Genomic DNA, 23,975 nt, shown 5'->3' with positions numbered 1-23,975 from the left:
ATATGCATACTGTCCTGCCTAGGATCATGAAACATGTTGATTGAATGCATCTTTGTTGTTGTTGTAGGGTTTAACGCCATTTTTCAGCACAAGATAGGCTATACATGGTGGCCAGTATAAATGGTGGAGGAAGAACCCGGGAAAACCCTAGAAAGAACCACTGACTAATGCATCTTTGTAAGTTTTCCATTCTTATTTTAAAAGAGGTCTGCGTGACTTTGTTAAAATTTTGTGTAAAGTTCATTTACTTGATGCTTTTTATGTTCTGGTCAAACAACTTGCTAACTGACAAGACTTTCATGATAATAAACAATCTAGGTAGTTTGATTTTAACCATTTTCCTTTAAAATATTATATGTCATAAATCTGATACAAGACAATATTTGAAAATTGGTTTTTAAAAAGAAGCCATTGTTACAAAAAGGACACAATTGAAACATTAATGAATAAAATTTGCAACTGCACATTCTGGCCATGTAGCTTATAATAGAAATGTGGAATATCCTAACCTCACATTCTGGCCATGTAGCCTATAATAGACATGTGGAATATTCTAACCTCACATTCTGGCCATGTAGCCTATAATAGACATGTGGAATATTCTAACCTCACATTCTGGCCATGTAGCTTATAATAGACATGTGGAATATCCTAACCTCACATTCTTGCCATGTAGCCTATAATAGACATGTGGAATATTCTAACCTCACATTCTGGCCATGTAGCCTATAATAGACATGTGGAATATTCTAACCTCACATTCTGGCCATGTAGCCTATAATAGACATGTGGAATATTCTAACCTCACATTCTGGCCATGTAGCTTATAATAGAAATGTGGAATATCCTAACCTCACATTCTTGCCATGTAGCCTATAATAGACATGTGGAATATTCTAACCTCACATTCTGGCCATGTAGCTTATAATAGAAATGTGGAATATCCTAACCTCACATTCTGGCCATGTAGCCTATAATAGACGTGGAATATTCTAACCTCACATTCTGGCCATGTAGCTTATAATAGAAATGTGGAATATCCTAACCTCACATTCTGGCCATGTAGCCTATAATAGACATGTAGAATATTCTAACCTCACATTCTGGCCATGTAGCCTATAATAAACATGTGGAATATTCTAACCTCACATTCTGGCCATTTAGCTTATAATAGAAATGTGGAATATTCTAACCTCACATTCAGGCCATGTAGCTTATAATAGAAATGTGGAATATCCGAACCTCACATTCTTGCCATGTAGCCTATAATAGACATGTGGAATATTCTAACCTCACATTCTGGCCATGTAGCTTTTAATAGAAATGTGGAATATCCTAACCTCACATTCTGGCCATGTAGCCTATAATAGAAATGTGGAATTACATAACCTCACATTCTGGCCATGTAGCCTATAATAGAAATGTGGAATTACATAACCTCACATTCAGGCCATGTAGCCTATGTTAGAAATGTGGAATAGCATAACCTCACATTCAGGCCATGTAGCCTATAATAGAAATGTGGAATTACATAACCTCACATTCTGACCATGTGGCCTATAATAGAAATGTGGAATTACATAACCTCACATTCAGGCCATGTAACCTATAATAGAAATGTGGAATTACAAAACCTCACATTCTGACCATGTAGCCTATAATAGAAATGTGGAATTACATAACCTCACATTCAGGCCATGTAGCCGATAATAGAAATGTGGAATTACATAACCTCACATTCTGACCATGTAGCCTATAATAGAAATGTGGAATTACATAACCTCACATTCAGGCCATGTAGCCGATAATAGAAATGTGGAATTACATAACCTCACATTTTGGCCATGTAGCCTATAATAGAAATGTGGAATTACATAACCTCACATTCAGGCCATGAAGCCTATAATAGAAATGTGGAATTATGTAACCTCACATTCAGGCCATGTAGCCGATAATAGAAATGTGGAATTACGTAACCTCACATTTTGGCCATGTAGCCTATAATAGAAATGTGAATTACATAACCTCACATTCTGACCATGTAACCTTCAATAGAAATGTGGAATTACATAACCTCTCATTCAGGCCACGTAGCCTACAATAGAAATGTGGAATTACATAACCTCATTCAGGCCATGTAGCCTATAATAGAAATGTGGAATATCATAACCTCAAATTTGTTTAAAGTAAAGAGAGTTAAAAGAACGCTAAAGATTGATCATTTACAGAAATCAGGAAGTGTAGAGACACTGGACAGACCACTTTTATATACAGAAATCAGGAAGTGTAGAGACACTGGACAGACCACTTTTATATACAGAAAAGGGACCCCGAGTGGTCTAAAGCACTCTCCGTTACAGATCACTGCCATCTCACCTCTGTCTGCATGGGTTCAGGTCTCGGATTCGGCTAATGTGGGTATGTGAGAAAGCTTGCCAGTAGCTTCTCGTGGGTCGGTGGTTCTTCCTCCACCATTAATACTGGCCGCCATGCATAGCCTATCGTGTGCTGATAAATGGCGTTAAACCATACAACAACATATACAGAAAAAGTCAGGGGAGTCTGTTTTCTGTCACATGTATGCCAGATGAAAATAAGGTGAGATCCTTCCATTCTTGATCAGGTAGGGGTTTCCTTGTGATTGATTATGGCATTGAATGTGCACTCAAAATTCATGTATAAATGCTCTGCTTCATTGCCTATCTTCGGACACCACATTTTTGTTCTCTGTCTGTTTTGTTTTTGTTATCTCTTGATGCCCTTCATGAGTAATGCACAATCTTCTGTTCCTCAAGCTCTTTACAAAGAATCTCTTTCCATGTAGTATCAACTTTCAAAGACTATACATAACTCCTTGAATAACACATGATGCCACACTGCACCAGTCAGATTCCTGTTTCAGCTCTTATAGAGTTATGTATCTCATAACTGCACTTTGTGACACAACATGACAACATACAATGTCATGTCATCTTTAAGTATTCTTGACAAGTGCACACAATTAGTAACACATGAAGTTACCAATGCATCTTTTATTACATCTTATGACCAATTGTCAATGCAAAGAATGATCCATACTGCAAAAATGATGCACAATAATTTACATTATAGGAAACAACAGTTAAAAATAATTTATTAATGGTCATCAGTGTTGAAAAAACAAGCCTCCAATCAGGCCCACTTTCTTGAAGCCCATTTCAATCAATTCAATCTAAATTCTTTGTTCTCATCCCTGTCACTTGGGAATTTCACTCCATTTGGCAAGAAATTGTCTGTCTGAACAATTTAGATCAGCTGGGATGGCAGCAGGCCAGATTTGGTTATAACAAGCAAAACTCTTACTTAATTTTTGATTTAAATCCAAGATGGCCGCTATCGCTTAACCAGCTTGATGCAGCTGTTACGTTTTTTGTGCTGTTTTCATTATATTTGTGCTTGTTGCCTGTCTTTGTCTACATTATTGTCCTTGTTTTGGAAACAAGAACAATTAGACTTTTTCTCAGCTGTCTTGCTCCACTGCTACAACTTCCATTTGAACAAACTGCCATCATGTGATACTCACCAGTCAACCCTTTTATGTTGTTGTTGTTGTTGTGGGGTTTAACGCCATTTTTCAGCACGATAGCAACCCTTTTATGTTATGATGGACCCTCAGTAATTGCTTTAAATGATCACTCCTTGGCTTGCCACACTACATTGTGCTCTAGACTAAATGAACTGGGACTACACTCATCATTACCTAAATGTAAACAGAAGCGAAAAAAGAAACGTTTCAAACCTGGCTGGCGTAGAACAGGAAGAATTCCAGTTATCTCCCTTATGCCCATTCCGGCTCGACAATTTAAAAATTTGACCATTAATTTAGCTAACCTAATTCAAACCCCTATTGATTTGTCAACCTTTGTGTCAACTATCCAAGAGATACCTCATGCGTATTGCATTATTCAATGCCCAATTAGTAGGACCACCAGAAAAGTGCACAGAAATAGTTAATTTTATCAACAACCAGAATACTGAGGTCTTTTTCCTGACAGAAACATGGCTAAAAACATCAGGCAATGAGTCAAAGTGTGTGGATCTAACAACCACTGGTTACTCCATTAAAACGTTCCCCTGTAACTCTCGCAGAGGTGGAATTGCTGTTATCACAAAGAACTCCATGATCAAACGTCTTAACCATACCTCAACATTCCATTTCGACCACACATTGTTTGAACTAGTCCGAACCACACTCACACTGGAGCAAAGGTCAGTCCATTTTTCTGCCTATACCGCCCTCCTCCTAGTAGAAAAAACAAGCTGACTGAATCTATTTTTGGAGCAGTTTCTAAATCTCCTGGAGTATGGAAATTTGATAGGTGGCAACCTGATTATTCTTGGAGATTTCAACTTCACTTTGACTGTCCTGGAAACCCAGACACATAAAAACTCCTAGATTCCTTTAATGTTTTGAACCTCAAACAGTCAGTTAACCAACCCACCCATAAACATGGTCACATTTTAGACTGGATTCTTCATAGACCTTATGATAACATTCTACGGTCCTCCCTGGTATCACATGAACTTGCATCAGATCACCTCTGCATTATATGCCATCTTGACGTATCAGTCCCTAACCCTCCACCTTTATCTGCTACTGAGAGAAACCTCTGTATGATAAATAGAATCAAACTAATGCATGACATCCAAGCAAACCTAACAACTTGCTTACCTCCAACAGCAGAACAACTCGATAACTGCCTGTGTTCTTTGCTCGACAAACATGCCCCAGCTACCAAGTGCAGAGTATCAATTCAAAAGTGTTCTCCATGGTATAGTAGTGTTAGGGACCAGCTTCGCACTGCTAAAAGAGACCGCTGTAAAGCTGAAAGGTTTTGGCTTTCCACCAGACTCACTATTCATAAGCAAATCTATGAAGCCGCTAAGAAGAATGTCACAAATATAGTCCATGCAGCGAAATCAGCCCACTACACTACTAAGATCATGGAAAGTTCCAGCTGGAAAGAGCTCTTCGAGATTACTAACAAGCTAATGTCAAGGAACAAATCTACACCACTTCCAACTACCTTCTCTCCAGTTGACCTTATGGACATGTTTGCAAATTTCTTCCGTGACAAAGTACAAACCATTAGAGATAAACTTGACACCACAATTTCAATTGACTCGTCGTCACCATACAGTTGGGATAGAGAATTCGAGTGGCAACCATTAGCAGCATTTGAACCTGTCTCTATGGATTTTGTACGTACAATCCTGATGAAGAGTGCACCAAAGTCAGGTGAAGTTGATCCAATTCCAACATCACTGCTGCTTGAGGGCTTAGATCCAGTACTGCCTTCACTAACTGATGTTATTAATACCTCTCTCACATCATGGGAATTCATTCATCATTTTTCAAAACTGCCATTGTAAAGCCTCTGCTGAAGAAACCAACACTAGACCCTAACGATTTAAAGAACTGCCGCCCAGTTTCTAATCTCCCATTCATATAAAAAATCTTAGAAAGGGTTGTTCTATCCCAGCTTGTATCTTATCTGAATTCAAAGAGTCTTTTTAGCAATGTACAATCTGCATATCGCCCTTGCCACAGTACTGAAACTACTCTTCTAAAAGTAGTTAATTATATTCTCTCTGCTTTGGATAGAGGAAAGATTACAGTCCTCAGCCTTTGACACAGTAGACCATGATATATTACTTCACCAGCTCCAGCATGTATTTGGCATTCATGATACAGCCTTACTGTGGTTCAAGTCCTACTTGGTCAACGAGACACAAATTGTATCTGCAAATAGAATACACTCCAGCCCAGTTGATCTATGTTGTGGTGTTCCACAGGGGTCTGTTCTTGGACCAGTTCTCTTCATTCTATACAGTCGCTCTCAAGTGTCATAGATCATCATCCAGTGTCTCACCACTTGTACGCTAATGACACCCAAATATACAAATCTTGCCACCCAACTGAAGTTGATGCTACCATCCAAGGTGTAGAGAGGTGCATTTCTGATGTGAAATCATGGATGACATGTAACAAGCTGCAGATGAATGATGATAAAACTGAGGCCATTCTGATTACAACACAAAGACTTTCTCATTCACATCCTTTACCTCAAACAATAAATACCATCAACACCAACATTAAATTCACGCAATCAGTACCAACACCAACATTAAATTCACACAATCAGTACGAAACCTAGGAGTTACTCTGGACAGTACTCTCACATTGCACCAACATGTCATGAACATATTCAAGGCTGCATATCTTGAGCTGAGATGCATCAGCTCCATTCACAAATATCTTTCAGCTGATGCCACTAAAACACTTGTGTGTTCATTAGTACATTCAAGACAGGACTATTGTAACTCAATTCTGTCTGATTCATCTCAATATCTACTCCAAAAACTTCAGAAAGTTCAAAACACAGCTGCTCGGATCATACTTAGAGTACCACGATTACAGCACACCTCCCCGCTGCTCTGTACCCTACACTGGCTATCCATTTGATCCAGAATCAAACACAAAATTTGTTCTCTGTGCTACGTTTCACTGACGGACTCTAGTCCAACATACCTATCCGACCTCACCCATGTGTACACAACAGCAAGATACTTACACTCCTCTTCTGACAATCGTATACTCATTATTCCCACTATGAAAACAAAGTCATACGGACAGCATTCTTTTGCAATGTGGAATGAATTTCCCACTAACTTAGATACAAAGACACGGTGATCACATTCAAGAGTGCTCTCAAAACTCACTGCGACTGCAAGAACAAACTTAAAGACCTAATGTTTCCTACCTTAATATTCTCAGCATGTTTTTTTTTTCTTCTAATTTCATGGCATTTGTGTTTTTAATCTTATCATTATATGTTTTTTATCTTACAGGTGTTGTCTAATGTTGTAAAGCACTTAGATCTTCTAAAGATTAGGTGCTATACAAAGTCCTCATTATAATTATTATTTTACTTCCAAGTTTTCTGTTCTAAGCTGCCATTTGAGTGACATTATGATATTAGTTGAGAAAATGAAAATCAATTTCAACAGAACTGTTTATATATGGCAAAGATTGTGTCAAGAAAAGCATCTTAATGACATTGGCTTTGTTGTAGTGCCAAATTCCTAATTCTTGAGAACTTAGCAGTTCAATAGCAGTTTTTAAGAAAACAGAAAAACCTAATCACCATAGATTCAGCAATGGATATGTTTTTAATTTTCTTTGTTTGGTAGGCTGATAAAAGATTATGATGCAAGCTTCATATTTTTTAATGAATGTCTTTTGTGCAAATTATGATTTGATAAGAAAGTCTAAAGCTAAACTTTACATAGAAATCTGTTATTTTAGGACCTATTTTCACAAGGAGTATGACTATTTACTCAAATAACTAGGTCAGAATTTATCCTACCTTGTTCATTGTCTAAAATGAACAGAAAAATTATTGAGAACACCTTTTTCCTCCCTTGATCCAAGCAACCTGAATTTTTTAATTTTCTCTTCATACTTCATCTGTGGAATATGGGGTATTTAATAAAGTAACACTTACTAAATGCACCAAGAGGGTTACAAAAGCAATTGGGATTTGTGATGGGTAAATGGCCCACTCACTTATATATAAAACAATGCTAAACAATTTGATGAACTTTTGTCCCAAAACCTATGTTTGAGTAAAAGTCCAGAAATCAATATCAACAGAACTGTTTATACATGCCAAAGATTATTTCAAGAAAAGCTTTTGAATGTAGCTCACTTTGTTGTAATGCCAATTTCCTAACTGTAGAGAACTAATCAGAAAATAAAATTTAAAAAGTCTTTCAGTGAGAAATAAATAGGATAGGAGTTATACAGGTGTTATTAAATACAGTGATGGACAAGGGACAAGAGGGAATCTCTCAACAGGATTGGTTCTCTACTGACCAAAAAGACTTTCCTGGAATTCAATATAGAGGGTCTGTAGGGAACCTTGAAAACCTTGAAAAATGAATTGTTCCCTCAGGGCCTTGAAAACACCTTGAAAATTCAAAATATTGTCTGGATACCTTGAAAAGCCTTGATTTTCATGAATCCAAAAGGAATTAATAGTTTTCATTTCCCAGAATTAAATAAAAAGAAAAGAGGGAGAGAAAAAACAACAAAAAACAATCTATCGCTAAGTTTGTGCCAGAACGGAAATTTTTCCACAACTGGCCTCTGCGCAGTCATACATTTTGAACTTCCAATTGTACAAAGCCCAGATGTAGTAGTGGTTTAATTTTGAATTATTCACTTTGACATGGCTGGCTGCCGATTCCAACTTTGGTGGCTAGATGAAGAAAAATATAATGTTTGGATTATGAGATCTTTCTCAGAAAGCCTGGCAAAATGCAAATTATGCCTGAATGGAAGAGAGTGCTCCTCGGTCACATGCAGCTGGGGAAAAAAAACAAGCTCTTGTAAAGGCACTTAATACAGGCAAAACAAAAAGCCTTCAGCATGAAATCATTTTTGATGAAAGAGGTTTGTCTGTGAACACAGAGATTCAAGTTTTAAATTGAAACTGTGTGTAGTCTTAATTCTGGATTGAGTGGAAATAGGACAGACAATAATTGCAATGAACACAATAAATCTAAAAATATAGAATACAGCTAAGCTGAGAGAAATATTAATATGAAATAGTTTCAAATATCCATATGCTGTTTTTAAAAAGGTGATAATATAAAAAACAAATATCTTTACTTTTTTTTGTTTATGGGGAAGTTAATGAAAAAGATATTGAGACAATGATAGCTATTGCTGATGACTATGCATTGAAAGCTGAACCATTACAGCTTATGAAAGTTTTCAAATCTGTTTTCAAGGTTACCCATGCTGCCATATATCAAAATATTTTCTCATTCCAAGGAAAATAAATTCATATCCCCATGAGGTATAAACATAAATTAATGCTTTTATAAGTGACCAATAAAAAGAGTAATTTGGGAATAAAAAGTATAATCTATATATTACATGCCAGAATTACAGCATGTATGAAAAGATACATTTTTACGACTAACCTGGCTTTGCAGATGGTCAAAATTCTTATTACAAAGGACAAACTCCATATAAACAGAATACAAACAAAAAATATACTGAAAAATTATTTATAGTCAGCACTCATTTCAAGTAGTCTACATGTGTAACTTTCGCTGAATGATTGTGACCTGGAATTCTGCAATGATCATGGTGAGGTGCTCATAGTGCTGTATTACATTACTCGCATATTCTTCTTTTAAAGTTTGTAAAGTGGTGTTGATTAATTCTTTTTTTCTGATCTGACATGTTTTGAAGTTTGAAAAGATCCATCTGCTCTAACATTTTCCATCATATAACATCCGCAACTTGCACCGTAAAGCATTTCACTTAACATCTGGTGCAGTGTTCTTTAAAAATATAGCCTGGTTCACTACCTAACTAGGTTATCAATAAAATGAATCTGTTAGGCAAAGTGCACTTTTGAAGAAACCCATCTGTTTTCTTGGAAATGGGGTCATATACAGTTGCTATAGATAGCAAATAAGGAAAGTCTTACACTATTCTTACTCAGCAGTCACCTTTTTAAAAACATTCTCAAATTTATAGGAGTGGAATTAAAGAGATGAAAACAAAATGACAAAAACAACTTTTTATTGCTTTATTTTTATTTTATTTTTTAATGTAGCAATAAAGCATAATCCATATGCAGTCTCACAGAAAATGTAATTTGCTGAAAAAAAACAAAGATTATGCCAAAAGCATAATGGTTGGCATGTATGTAAATTGCATAACCCTTCTGGCTTTTAAATATTTTGATTTTTTTTTACAATGCAAAATGTACCATAAACTCCCAGAATGCATCCTTCTGTACTTAAATAAATTAACCTTGCTAAAGTAACATAACATGTACATTTGAAAAATAATTTCCACTTTCAAAGGATAATATTCAATGGTTATAGTCCAACACAATCCTGGTTTTTATTAATGAACTGATATCATAACTATTTGTTTTTTTACTAGCATTTTTTCCGTACTCACCTTTGGCAATCATGCAAGAAATAAACCAAGTACACTAATCAGAAGAACACTGCTTGTTTGTTGGCACAAATATTGCAAATACTGAGGAAGCAATAAATTTTCAGTGTGGCAATATGAGAGTACATAGTATTTAGAGTACATTTTTTAATTAAAGAATGATCTTGATACTAGGCAAATCCATGGCAAACCAGCACAACTTTGATTCCATCAACTCTTTGAGGAACACATAATCTATATCCTATGTTTACGTGTATGGGATTGTCCTGCGGTGGCTGTCTTTTATGAGACTCCTTCTTCTTCAACCTTGTATACTGTAGCCAGTTTGGAAGGCCAGAGCAAACAGTAGTTCACCAAACGAATGGTGCACGTTCTCGAAGCATACGCACATTAAACTGGTCCCATTCTTTTTTCTTGATCCATAGCTCATGTGTTGTGTCAAGACAGGCTAATATGGTTGCCCCCTTCCAGCTTGTCAATTGTGGATCTGTCTCCTGGACAATAAATACACATTCAAAATTATGTTATAAACACATTTCTTCACTCAGTGGGTTGAATAAGTAAATATATAAAAAAATAATAACAAAATGATTGGTATGTCCTAGTCCAGGTTGGAATATATATATATATATATATATATATATATATATATATATATATATATATATATATATGTTGTTGTGGGGTTTAATGCCATTTTTCAGCACACAATACGCTATACATGGCAGCCAGTATTAATGGTGGAGGAAGAACCCGGGAAAACACCGACCCATGAGAAGCTACTGGCAAGCTTTCTGACATACCCACACTGGCTGAATCTGAGACTCGATCTGGAGCAGACAGAGGTGAGATGGCAGTGATCCGTAACAGAGAGTGCTTTAGACCACTTGGCCACCATATATATATAGATAGATTATATATATATATATATATATATATATATATATATATATATATATATATATATATATATATATATATATATATATATATATTATAGGATTAAATGATCATGGTTGGGTATTTATCGATGTGTAAATTTTACCTAATCACTCACAAGTTTACATATAGTCCTTTGGACAATTTACACATTGATAAATACTCACCCATGATCATTTAATCCTTATAATTCCAATTTACTTCCTTTCCAACATCAGATCAGCAGATTTAACCAACAAAACATTCACTTTTATGTACATCAAAGTTTTCTTTCATTAGCCTGTTAACTGCAGTAGAATACATAGCCCTATCTTTGCTAGACTAGATTCATCGATTCTTTATACAGTGGTACGTGGTACAATGTCATTGCAGGTCATGCCAGTGATATACTGTTATGATCAATATTTTAATATATAATAAAATGGTTGTTGCGGTTAAACGAGGAATATTCCTTTTTTTGTTGTTACAGCAACGTCGTTGTTACTTTTTACACATTTCGATCTTTCAAAAGCAAAATCGTGTTCATTTTTAGTGACATCCCTTGGTTGACATATGACCCTGACCTTTAATAACTGCTGTTGTAACATGTTGTCGAGGTGAAATGCAATAATTTCTTAAGACTGGCTTATAAATCCTGCCATATGCCTTCTTCGGCAAAAGGCATGAGTGTTGGAGTGCAGGATGGTCTGTGCAATTACATTGTTTTAACTTTTAATGGCCAATTTTAAGCTGTGGCTTGTCATTTTTTTTATCAGAAATCACAGGAATGGGTGGGTGGGAGCTTTTTGTTATTATTATTAGGGTATAAGGCGTTGATATAGATAAAACTTCCCATCAAATGATTTGGTAACAGGGAATCAAAAGTAGTCCGCAGAATTTATCGATGTGTAAAAAATTCCACATCAGTATCACGTGACCGTTTACATTCAATCAAAGCCTAGAAGACACAGTCAATTTATAATAATTGGAATTTTATATATATATATATATATATATATATATATATATATATATATATATATATATATACCAAAAATGGTCTAATGTAAGGTTCTATTCCATCATCACTGATGGTTTTCATTCGCACAGAAGACAGTGATAGAATATAAAGACAAATTAGCTTTTAAATTAAAGTTTTTATTAGGTATTTAGGTATTGGTATATTAGGTATTTATCAATGTTTTTCAATACAATAAAATGTATACTTTATTTGTCATTTCTACATGCAGAGGAATCAAAAGTAGCAAATATTGCATTTTCTGCCAGTCACATCAGCAACTGCAGCACTTAAGCTTTAAAAAGTGCCATTACATAAATTGCACATATGTTTAATATTTTTGTGATGTAATATAATCTTGGAATCTGAAACATCCCATACTTTCATTAAGTATTTGTTTTTGTTTGGGGGGGTGTCAGTTTTATTTCTGTCACTGAATAGCCGATAACATCCATAACATTTTTCTGTTGGTTGCTTAACAATATCACCATAACTAATTAAGAACATAGAACATATTTATGGACCATAAATTAATACTTGCAATGTAAAACCATGTCTTACAAAAATATTTTGATCGGATTTTTCTTAAAATATATTAAAATTCTTGGCATTAGGTTGTGACATTCAAGAATATAACTTCCATATTGCAATTTTCAAATAAAAAAAGGTCTATTCATGGCCATTTTGCATAGTTGTCCATATTCGAAAGCTAAAATCATCAAAACATTATGAATTTTCTTCAAATGACTCAAAGACAAATACAAATTATTGCTGATGCTATAAAAAAAACTTCCTTAATGTCTAACATCCAAAACCTGACAATGAATAAAGTGTACCTTGTTTGTTTTTGTTGTTGTTGGGGGTCATTTTTTTGTGTTTAAAGGCTGAATATGTCTATTTATCAGAAATTTAAAAAAGTGTCCATTCTACTAAACTTTAACACTGAATAATTTTTTCTGAACTTTGGACCATTTTTCTGGGATTTAGTGGAAAGCACAAATTTGAACCAATGGCATTGACCATAAAACATATGTCTCAGTGATCCACTTTTGTAACAAGGATGTAGTGCTCATCAAACTGCATATCTTACCTGTATCAACTCTTATGTGATAAGTTAGGTTGACAATTTAATTTAAAATTCTTATGTTGCTCCAAGTTTCAAAAACATAATTGTTCATGATAATTAATCATAAACATATTATGGTAGAACATATCAATTCAACAAATAAACTTAGACCAATTGTAAACTGTTTGCAAATTTTACGTCTTGCTGGTCCTAAAATACATACTGAATTTCTAACAAAAAAAAATAACAGTGTTCTTATTCCAGGTATCAAATATTTTATTTGTGTAAAAAGTATATTCTCTCAATCTCCAAGAGATAATATTTTGGTATGTTTGTCGTTCTCCCCAACTCAATGAAAGGTATTATTCAGTTGTAAAATTTCCAGTTTTATGGAAAAATACACAGGCAAATCATTGGTTGCTACATTAGGTAAGAAATTTGTTTTTAATCAATGCAAGGCAAATCATTGGTTGCTACATTAGGTAAGAAATTTGTTTTTAATCAATGCAAGGCAAATCATTGGTTGCTATATTAGGTAAGAAATTTGTTTTTTTATATATGCAAGGTACATCAGCGGCGACTACACTGGGTAAGAGAGATTTGTTTTTAATCAATGCAAGGCATATCATTGGTTATTACACTAGGTAAGAGAGATGTTTTTAATCAATGCAAGGCATATCATTGGTCATTACACTAGGTAAGAGAGATGGTTCTAATCAATGCAAGGCATATCATTGGTCATTACACTAGGTAAGAGAGATGTTTTTAATCAATGCAAGGCATATCATTGGTCACTACACTTGGTAAGAGAGATTTGTTTTTAATCAATGCAATGCATATCACCAGTTACAATATTAGCTCAGAGAGATTTGTTTTTCATCAATGCAAGGCATATCATTGGTAGCTTCTCGTGGGTCGGTGGTTCTTCCCTGAGTTTTCCAGGGTTCTTCCTCCACCATTTATACTGGCCGCCATGTATAGCCTATCTTGCGCTGAAAAATGGCGTTAAACCCAACAACAACAACAACAACAACAACAACATATCATTGGTCACTACACTTGGTAAGAGAGATTTGTTTTTAATCAATGCAATGCATATCACCAGTTACAATATTAGCTCAGAGAGATTTGTTTTTCATCAATATAAGACAAATCCAGGCTTGGCTAATGTGGGTACGTGAGAAAGTTTGCCAGTAGCTTCTCATTGGTTAGTGGTTCTTTCCGGGGTTTTCCCAGATTCTTCCTCCACCATTTATACTGGCCACCATGTATAGCCTATCTTGTGCTGAAAAATGGTTTTAAACCCTACAACAACAACAACAACAACAGCAAGACAAATCACTGGTTACTACACTAGGTAAGAGAGATTTGCTTTTTATCAAAGTAAGGCATATCACTGGTTACTACACTAGGTAAGAGAGATTTGCTTTTTATCAAAGTAAGGCATATCACTGGTTACTACACTAGGTATATAAGCTGTCAACCTTTATTCCAGTCCTCATTACCTGACACTGTTTTCCTTAACTTTCAACAGAACATTCAATTCTCCATAAAATGATTGTAAATATGTTTTAAATAGTTGATGACATTAGGTGGTGGTCAGCCCTTACCTTTGGCCTGGTGATGACATCCATGGTTTCCAACATAAGGCGGTACTGAGCTGGCATCCCAACCCACACACGATATTGTAACCACTGCTGTGCCCCTTCAAAGTTCAGACCTCCACCCACCACCACTATGCAGCTGTACATCTTTTTTCTCAAATCATCAGCAGCTAGTAAACAAGAAATGGAAACATTACTCTGATATACAACATTCCAAAAGCTAATCATTTTAACTCTAACCTTTTGAGAATAATGCTATTCTAAATCTGGATAAAAACCCCTACACCAAAACATATAACTATCGCTGACCATAATAATAATATTCTGTATTAATGACTCCCAAGAATTTCAATGTTTTTCTAAGAGAAAAAAGTGTATCATTTTTATCTGTGTCACACACACAAAAACCATACCACATTCGTCCAAGTTGTCGGAATGGATATGGTGTAACAAATCATACCAATGCCATTCCTGTAAAGAAGGGATATAGTATAAAAAATAATACAAATGCCAGTACTGTACAGAATAGATGTGTAACAAATCATACAATTGCCAGTACTGTACAGAAGAGCCTATTTTGACAGGAGTTCCATGACTGGTACACTGTACATGTTTAACTGTCCTTTATGTAGGCACATGTTGAACATAGCTGACTTGGGTGATTATTGACCAAAAGTTGGCTATCCTGACATTTTATCTTTTGATCTAAAAATAAATAGGCTTCTTCCTTACCATGCATGTAATCCATCTAGAAAGTTTAGTCCAGGAATCTGCTGTAGAATTAATTTTACTGTGCAAAATCTTTTTGATTCTTTTTTAGTAAGAGTGACCTTGACCTTCAACATTTTATCCCTGAAATCAATAGGCGTCTTCCTTATTCCAAGTGACATCATCCACAAAGTTTGGCAACTGTGGAGAACCCGATTTATTGTCCAAAAATGAAATAGATGATGGATGGATAGACACTCTAACATAATACACTAGCTCCACCATATGCAGTGGTGTCATTAGGTGCTGAGTCCAGGGATTTATCCCCGACTCTAACATAATACACTAGCTTCACCATATGCAGTGGTGTCATTAGGTGCTGAGTCCAGGGATTTACCCAAACATCTTTGCTGCTAGCAACTCCCTATATTCCTTGAACCAATAAATGTTTTTAAGTAAAAAAAATGTTAAATTCTTTGTAGAAAACCCTTTTCCTTGTAAAAGTAATGAACTCACTGCATACCATGGACACATAAAAACCTCAAAACATTTGTCAATGCTGTACAGAATGATCAGGCCTATGTTAGAACATTTGTCAGTAGTTTACACAATGAATGTCAATAAATCCTACCACATATTTTAATACTGTAAATAACTGTCTAGAATAAGGCAGTAAGCTGTGCTGCAAATCTTATCAGATTTGTTAATATTTTTAAAAAAAGGTTTTGAAATGGTGATATGAACCCTTTCTTTCGTAGGGTACAACCAATATCTTAAAGAACAGTTAGAAACTACCAGCAGTAAAAGTTCTTTGGTTGCAGTGATATAGAATTACCATGACATCTTGCTGAAGATAAAGGAATATAGGGGCATTTAAGAAACAAATATATGAAATATAGAGGTGAAACAGAAAATATAGAAAAATGAGGAATACAGAAGCCACTGGACAAACTGCAATACATGTATTATTAAATATGACCTAGTCTGTCACAAATCTTACCACACTTGTGTCACAAATCGTTCCACGTATGTCAATACTGTACAAAATGGCCTGGTCTGTGTCATATTTTGTATAAGTTTGTTGTGACCATCTTGGACCCATACACCCTGAGCCAAAATCAATGGGTGTGTGGAGTTCAACTGGTCATAACATTCTATACCACCTGTTAACTAATATATAATAAATTTATTACCTCGTAAACTTATTTTTTTGGTACAAATTTCACTGTTTGTGATTGTTGTGAATCCTTTACCTGCCACTGTTGAGTAAGCTGACAACTGTTAGCATCTCACTAGTTCTACCTCCCTGCACCAAAATAAAATCCTGCCAAACAATTGACAAATAAGGTTTAATATATTTCTGGGAAGGAGGACTTTTTCCAGTACTGCATTTGAACTTTTGAAGCGGGGGTTGTCTGCCATTTTGTTTTTTACATTTTTGTATATTGCCAGTCATAATGTGACCAACTTAAAACTTGCTTGAAAGTCACATGACCTAATTATATACCTTGTTGGAGATTTTATACTCAGCATACGTAAGAAAGATTTTAATATTGGATTTTATATCTTGATAATTGATTAATCATATTGCGACAACTTTGCTTATGAGGTAATAATCGATCTTACAACACATGTTGATACTGTAAAGAATGACTTAGCCTGTGTTATAAATCTTACCACTTGTTGAAACGGTACAAAACTGCCTGGTCCACGTCATAAATCTTACACTTGTAAATCCTGTACAAAATGGGCTGTCCTGTGTCATGAATCTTACCACATCTGACAATATTGTACTGAATTGTCTGGTCTGTCATGAATCTTACCACACCTGACAATATTGTACTGAATTGTCTGGTCTGTGTCGTGAATCTTACCACACCTGACAATATTGTACTGAATTGTCTGGTCTGTGTCATGAATCTTACCACACCTGACAATACTGTACTGAATTGTCTGGTCGGTGTCATGAATCTTACCACACCTGTTAATACTGTACTGAACTGTCTGGTCTGTTCAAGAATCTTACCACCTTTGTCAATATTTTGCAAAAAGACCAAGTCTGTGCCTTAAATCTTACCACACTTGTCAATACTGTACAAAATGGCCTGGTCTATTCCCATCAGCTGTGTCACTTCCTCTGCCTCCTGCTCCTGCTCTTCCTCCAGTTCTGTACGGCGTGGTATCTTGACATTGTCAGTTGTGGAGAGGCCATCTTGACCGTCTATTGAGTCCTCATCCATCTGTGCTGCCATCAGCTGAGAGTCTTCAAACATTGACAGACTTGTCTCATCTCGGGTTGAAATGTCTGCCAAGGATGTTTCCTTCTTTTTGGATGGCTTAGAGGACTGAATCAAAGAAAGATATAAAAAAATTGTTTTTTGGATGAAAAAAGGTAATTACTATGATTATCTTCACAAAATTATGCATTGGGGTGGGAGTAAAACTATCAACAGCTGATTTTCTTTTCAATTTGTGGTCATATTTTAATGTCATGGTAAAAAATGTTCTTATTTAACACTTGCAAGATTTGCATACATGCTGGAAAGGATCCTTCTTAAACTAGAATGCTTATCTCCCTCTTTCTCCCAACCCTATTCCCCAAGTAGTCATTAAGCTTGGTATGGTGTATACAAAAGCACTTTGCTGTCATTTGGAAAATGAGCCGGACCTTAGACTTTAAAATCCTTGCATTCATTTACATTTTTTCTTCATCAATGAGAATATATGCATTAGGTTTTTATACTCTAAATGACATGTAATAATAAAATTATTGTGCAAAATTATTTGATCCTTAAATTTTTATTTTTGTAAGTAACATCAACAGCACTCTTTCAGCTAAATCAGAGACTGATTCAAGTATGTAACTAGAGTAATCATTGTGCAGAAACTGAATCTTCAGGAGACCTTGTCACCCAGGTCTTTATGTTTCTCAAGAGTCCTTGTCACCAAGACCTTTAAGTTTCTCAGGAGCCCTTGTCACCCTGACCTTTAAGTTTCTGACACATAATTCATAGGCCACTTGCTCAAAGCATGTTACATATATTGTTTGGTCAAATTATGAATTAGTGAACTCAATCAATTAGTATGCTTTCTAGTTGTCCCATTACTTTGACCTTAATTTGTGACTTCAAAATCACAATGTTACCTTGATTCTAACCCTAAACGTTTTCAAATGCATTTGGTCTGATTCAAATATATAGTTCAAAATCTAAGTTTAATAACTCTCTAAAACTTTCTTTGTCACCTTAGTCTTAAACTTCAAAACCATAAAATAACCAGTTTCTTCATATACCTAAAAAAAGATCACCAATTAAATCTGACTTCAGAAATGTGATGTCGGATACAATATATAACGAGAATTGTTTAAGAAAAGAGTTTGTTTTGTTTTCATTGATTTTAACAGCACTTTTAACACATTATTGGCTTATAATGTTACAAAATGGGAGTTAAGTGATCTTCCAAATGAGACACAGAGGCAGCCAACCTCAATTGGTGGGCAAGTATTGAACTCATGACTGTTAGATTGTGAGTCTGCTGTACTACTAACTGAGCTTCCTTAACAACAGTTGTTGTTGTTGTAGGGATTAACGCCATTTTTCAGTACACGATAGACTATACATGGCGGCCAGTATTAATGGTGGAGGAAGAACCCGAGAATACCCTGGAAAAAACCACCGACCCTCGAGAAGCTACTGGCAAGCTTTCTCACATACCCACATTGGCCAAATCCGAGACTCAAACCTACACAGATAGGTGAGATGGCAGTGATCCGTAATGGAGAGCGCTTTAGACCACTCGGCCACTCGGGACCCCCCCTTAACAACAGATCGATTATGATGCCCTATACATGAAACATTTTCATAGGGATTACACACTTTGCCAGTTTTATAATAGGGTGACCTCAAGACAGGTCCTCACATAACATTGCTTTTCTTAAAGTGTTTATTCTAAATACTCTGCTCATTAGAGTCTAGTAGTATGCCGATGCATGAATTTTAATGACCTTGAAATAGAGCTGAATATACTTCTACAAGGGAATTGTAAACCAACAAACAGTAGCATATATCTCACTTTTCTGAATCACAGCTCAATACAATTTGATATAAATTTTAACAGAAACTTATTAAGTTTGATAGCTATGCAAAAATTCAAAAAAGTTTGTAGAAATGTATACTTTAGAACTGTTTTGCATCAAACAAAGAGATTGTTCTTTAAGGTTCTGTTGAATGTTTATAACTGCAATTTACCTTGTCAACTGGCACTACCAGTCCTTCTAACTTATGTATTAGGTCACTTGGGAGTTTGTACTTTTGACATATTTCCATATTTTCAATTCAATTTGAGTGGCCAAACTTGCAAAACTAAACTGGATGGGAATGTATTTTCATTTAATTTAGATGAAGTTTTGGTTTAGTACACTGCTAATACCTGCTGCTGTGACTGGGTTTGGCGGAGATAAAACTCATCATGTGGGTCCTCAGGGTCACCCGAGAAACGTTTCTGAACATGCACCAAGTGTGTGCCCTGAAGTCCATATATATCTGGGAAGAAAGCACTGAAGGCAGCAAGGTGAAACTCATCTCCAAACTTGAGGGAATATTTCACAATGTTCTGTTCAGGCTTTTTTATCTGGATAGTCTGTTCCATTATACCATATCTGTCCTGAAAATGTGGAAAATACAGGATGCATTTCTATAAACTCAAAAAATAAGAGGCAACATGAAAAGGGCTGAATTCTACTAAAAGTACCTGGCTATAATTACTAATAAATCGAAGACAACATTCCACTGAGTATGACAAAACCTTGTGAGTATGGCTACATGCAACCACACACACACACACTAGGGATGAGTATTGCCAGGAAAAAATGTATTGCAATATATTGCAATATGGCATGTCTGTTTTGCGATATGTATCAATACATATTGGTCATTGATAGCATTTATGACCTGAATGTTGATTTTGCATATTTTGTACTGAAATAATGAGCAAGCAATTTCCTTGCATTTAATAAAATATGAAGAAGAAAATGAAACCATCTTGCTTTTAATTCCACCAAAACACCCAGTAACTAATAATCACATCACTTGTTTAGAACATAAAAAATATATCAACATGTGAAAACTTCTACAAGCAAGAAACAAAAATACTGGAAAAGAGTTACAGAATAATTTGCCTGATTAGAAAGTCTTCAAATCAAAATGATCTAAAGATTCATTTCTTGCAGTACAGTCATGACAAGGGATAAACACAAGAAAAACTAAACATAATCACAAATTATCACATTGATAAATATCCTACTTTGAATAATATAGTAAATTAATAACATGAGGGATTCCAAACCTTCCTTGAACTGAACCTGAGAGACTACATACTTAACAGGCAGCAGAAATAAAACAACAAAAGAACCTAATTTGGCTGACTAGAAACAGTATTTTTGTGACTATCAAAATTAAACTAAGAATATAAGTTGATCACTGATGTAAACCCCTTGTTTTCGTTGCTAATTTGGCAACAATGTCAAACTATACATTTCTCCAATAAAAGAAAGAACACAAAATATTTAATGTGACTAGATAAAACAAAGCCTTTTACAACTGGACAAAATTGGAAGATGTCAGCTTATTTAGCTGTGTTTGCCAAAAAGGATTAGCAAATTAACATTTTTCTAGAGAAACTTGTTTGTGTCCTAGCCCTATTAAGTGAATCCATCAAAGTCCAGAGTTCATTGTGTTTAGAAAGGAGACATTAAGGTAACAGTCATGTTCTTCTTCAGAAATAGTAGCATATCAACGTTCTCTGCACTGATTGCTGCCCTTGGGCTTGAAACAATATCTCCTGCAGTACTGAAGACTCTTTCAAAAAGGACAGATGTTGCTGGTAACAACTCTCTTGCAAACAACTCTCTTGCATAACTGGATAACACAGGAAACTGATGTTGATGATCTTACCACCATTGTAATGGGTTATGGGCAAGAGGAATGGACTCCATGATCCTTGTCGCTCTCAATTTCTTCAGTTACTTTTTCAAGAACAGTCTTAATATTTTTCTCCACTTTCACAACATATACATCTCCAAAAAGACCAGCATTAGTTATCTTTGAAGAAAAAGAACTTAAAGCAATGCAAGCACCAGCAGATGCAGATACAATAGAAACAGAGTCAACTTTAGCTAATGTGGTTCAACTTTAGCTAATGTGGTTGAGTCAGAAGCATCTTCATCTGTCTTTATTCTTTTCATTTGGTGAGATGTAGTTGTGCTATTATCTTCAGCTGACAAGGCTGGTAATGCAGGAAGAGGTAGAAAATTAGTAGCTCAATCCTGCTGGCATACCTGTTTAACTTTCTTCAGCCGATTCTGATCGTAAGAAGTGGATGCAGCCAGAGCCAAGTGGTTGAAGACTTCAAATCCATTGTTGTTAGTCAGAAAAAGGAGGTTTTTAAACCTGGGGTCCAGAGCAGTTGCTATCTGGAGGAAATCCTTGTTTTCTTCATATCTGGTCGAAAGACCATTCACAATAGTTACTGTCATCTATTTCACCAATGTTGAATCATGATCAGACTGTGCCATGAGTGTAGTCAACAGTTGAAGAATGATGGATATGGTGGGTGTTTCTTCTGTGCACAACACTGTTGTGATTGTCCATTGTGGTTTCAAGCATGCCAATACTTCTTCAGCATTGCTAATATCAGTTTCCGACAAGGTACTTACATCTTTGTTGACACTGCACACCTCTTTGCTGGTTAGGGCAGCATATAAAGCTGGTTGTAGTTCCAATCATGTCAGCTGCTGAGTTCTATCAGATACAAACATTAGTTTGTGTTTTGGTAAGTTTAGGAGCTCAATTTTGTCTCTGAGTATTCCTGCAGCAACTGCACTGCGGTGAACAAAGCTGGCAGTTCTTCTAATCCTGCCAAGAAGTCTGCTAACATCATTGACTTTCAGGCCTTTCTGGACAGCTAAATTTAAAGTGTGTGCATAGCAACCAATATGTGGGTTACATCCTGCTTCTGATGCTGTGACAGCCATGTTTGAAGTATTGTCAGTTACCGGTGGAGGGCTGGATGGAATTCCCCTTTCATTAACAATTGACAACAGAAGTGCATCAATATTTGTAAATCTGTGTGACTCCCAGGTAGAGCCCGTGTTTGTAGCACATAACTCTTTAGTTTCCAATCAAGAGAAATAAAACATGCAGTTACTGTAACATGATTCCATTGCAGTCCAACTGTCAGTTGTTAATACAACTTTAGATGCTAAAGAGCAAGCATGCTTTTACGTCTTCCTTGACTTGTAAATACATATCTAGGATACTTTTCTCAGAGAAGATCTGTCTAGATGGCACAACACATCATGGATCAAGCACCAATACCATGTTTAAAAATCCTTTCTTTGATACAACACTGTACGGCCGCATATCGTGGATGATGAAACTAGCAATGGCAACGAGTAATAGCTGTGGACCTAGGTGATGAAGATTTGTATTTAGTTTGTGCACCCAGCATATCTGCAATATTTGGTTGTCTATCTGAAACAATATGTACACATTTAATGGAACCTTTGCCTGTTGAGTTTGAGACTGTGTCACTTTGCTGCAAAGTACTTATGAAAAGTACTAATGGATGGTGATGCAGTAAATGAGTCGAGGGGTTTTTCATACCGCCTGTGTGCTTGATTTCAGTTTTGCACACATTACCTACAGTGATAGTTTTGTCAATTGTATTAGTGCTAAACACCCTTATTAATGAAAAATTATTCCAAAGAGGACTCTTTGTTCTTGGGTTCTTCACTAGCTCATACACAGATGCCTCCATTTTGGTAACTACGTTAAGCCTAATAAAAGACATTGGCGTGCTCAAAGCTAGTTCGCTAATGTTGGTGAAGAAAAAAACTGGCATATTGGTATTACTATACTTGTATCGTGATGTACTGTTTTGGGCATTTTGTATCTCAATTTAATGATAAATTGGTATATCATTACACCCTTAACACACACACACACTATTTAAACCAATATGATACATGTATTATGATTACATTTATACCCAAACATTTGGATATAATTATTACTTCAATGTGCCATGCATAAAGAACTCAAGAAAATATCACATTTATAACATAATTACCACCTTCTTTTAATCAGATAATAAATATGTTTACAACAGCAAAAACACTGCCATTAACACATTAACCCCTGGAGGTTTTTGTCATTTTCGCCTGAAATTCGAGTAGGAAATACATTTTGAAAGCTATTTCTGAATAGATCCAAAAACACCAAATCCCAGGTGATCTTTCAATAACATACTGCGTAGTTGTGTTAGAAACATCTTTTTTCATTGGCTATTTGTCTCGCGCATGAGCATAAGGGTAAAAGTTGTATTTCTTTTTTTTTTGCTAAATGGAGCCATTATTTTTGTATCGAGACCACTCTTTTTTCCAAATGCCCATCTTATCCTACTTTTTGCAAAGGTTCATCTGTCTGTTTGCAGTTCATACTGGTTTGCCATAGATCTGAGACTAAAAAGTCTAAAATCCGGAAACAGAATCAGACCCCAACCACAGGCCAATTTTGGGTAGAAAAAAATCAGGTCAAAAAAATGAGGTTTTTCCTTCTGTATTTTGTAGTGCAACTA

General features: G+C 35.6%; 1 protein-coding gene across 1 annotated transcript in view; it reads right to left on the bottom strand.

Moving 5' to 3' along the window:
• Positions 1 to 9,639: 9,639 nt before the first annotated feature.
• LOC149788417 (actin-related protein 8-like) overlaps positions 9,640 to 23,975 on the bottom strand; it is a 39,538-nt gene continuing 25,202 nt past the window's right edge. Inside the window, exons 9-12 of the mRNA XM_089974383.1 lie at positions 19,770 to 20,003; positions 17,419 to 17,686; positions 14,640 to 14,803; positions 9,640 to 10,521 (exon numbers count right to left, since the gene is read on the bottom strand). Of these exons, the coding sequence (XP_089830509.1) occupies positions 10,378 to 10,521; positions 14,640 to 14,803; positions 17,419 to 17,686; positions 19,770 to 20,003 (810 nt within the window). The 3' untranslated portion in view covers positions 9,640 to 10,377. The remainder of the gene's footprint in view (positions 10,522 to 14,639; positions 14,804 to 17,418; positions 17,687 to 19,769; positions 20,004 to 23,975) is intronic.

This window comes from Sinohyriopsis cumingii, chromosome 11, assembly GCF_028554795.1.
Source record: "Sinohyriopsis cumingii isolate HCF-2022 chromosome 11, ASM2855479v2, whole genome shotgun sequence".
NCBI classification, from domain to species: Eukaryota; Metazoa; Mollusca; class Bivalvia; order Unionida; family Unionidae; genus Sinohyriopsis; species Sinohyriopsis cumingii.
This window is presented reverse-complemented; position numbering and strand designations above follow the sequence as displayed.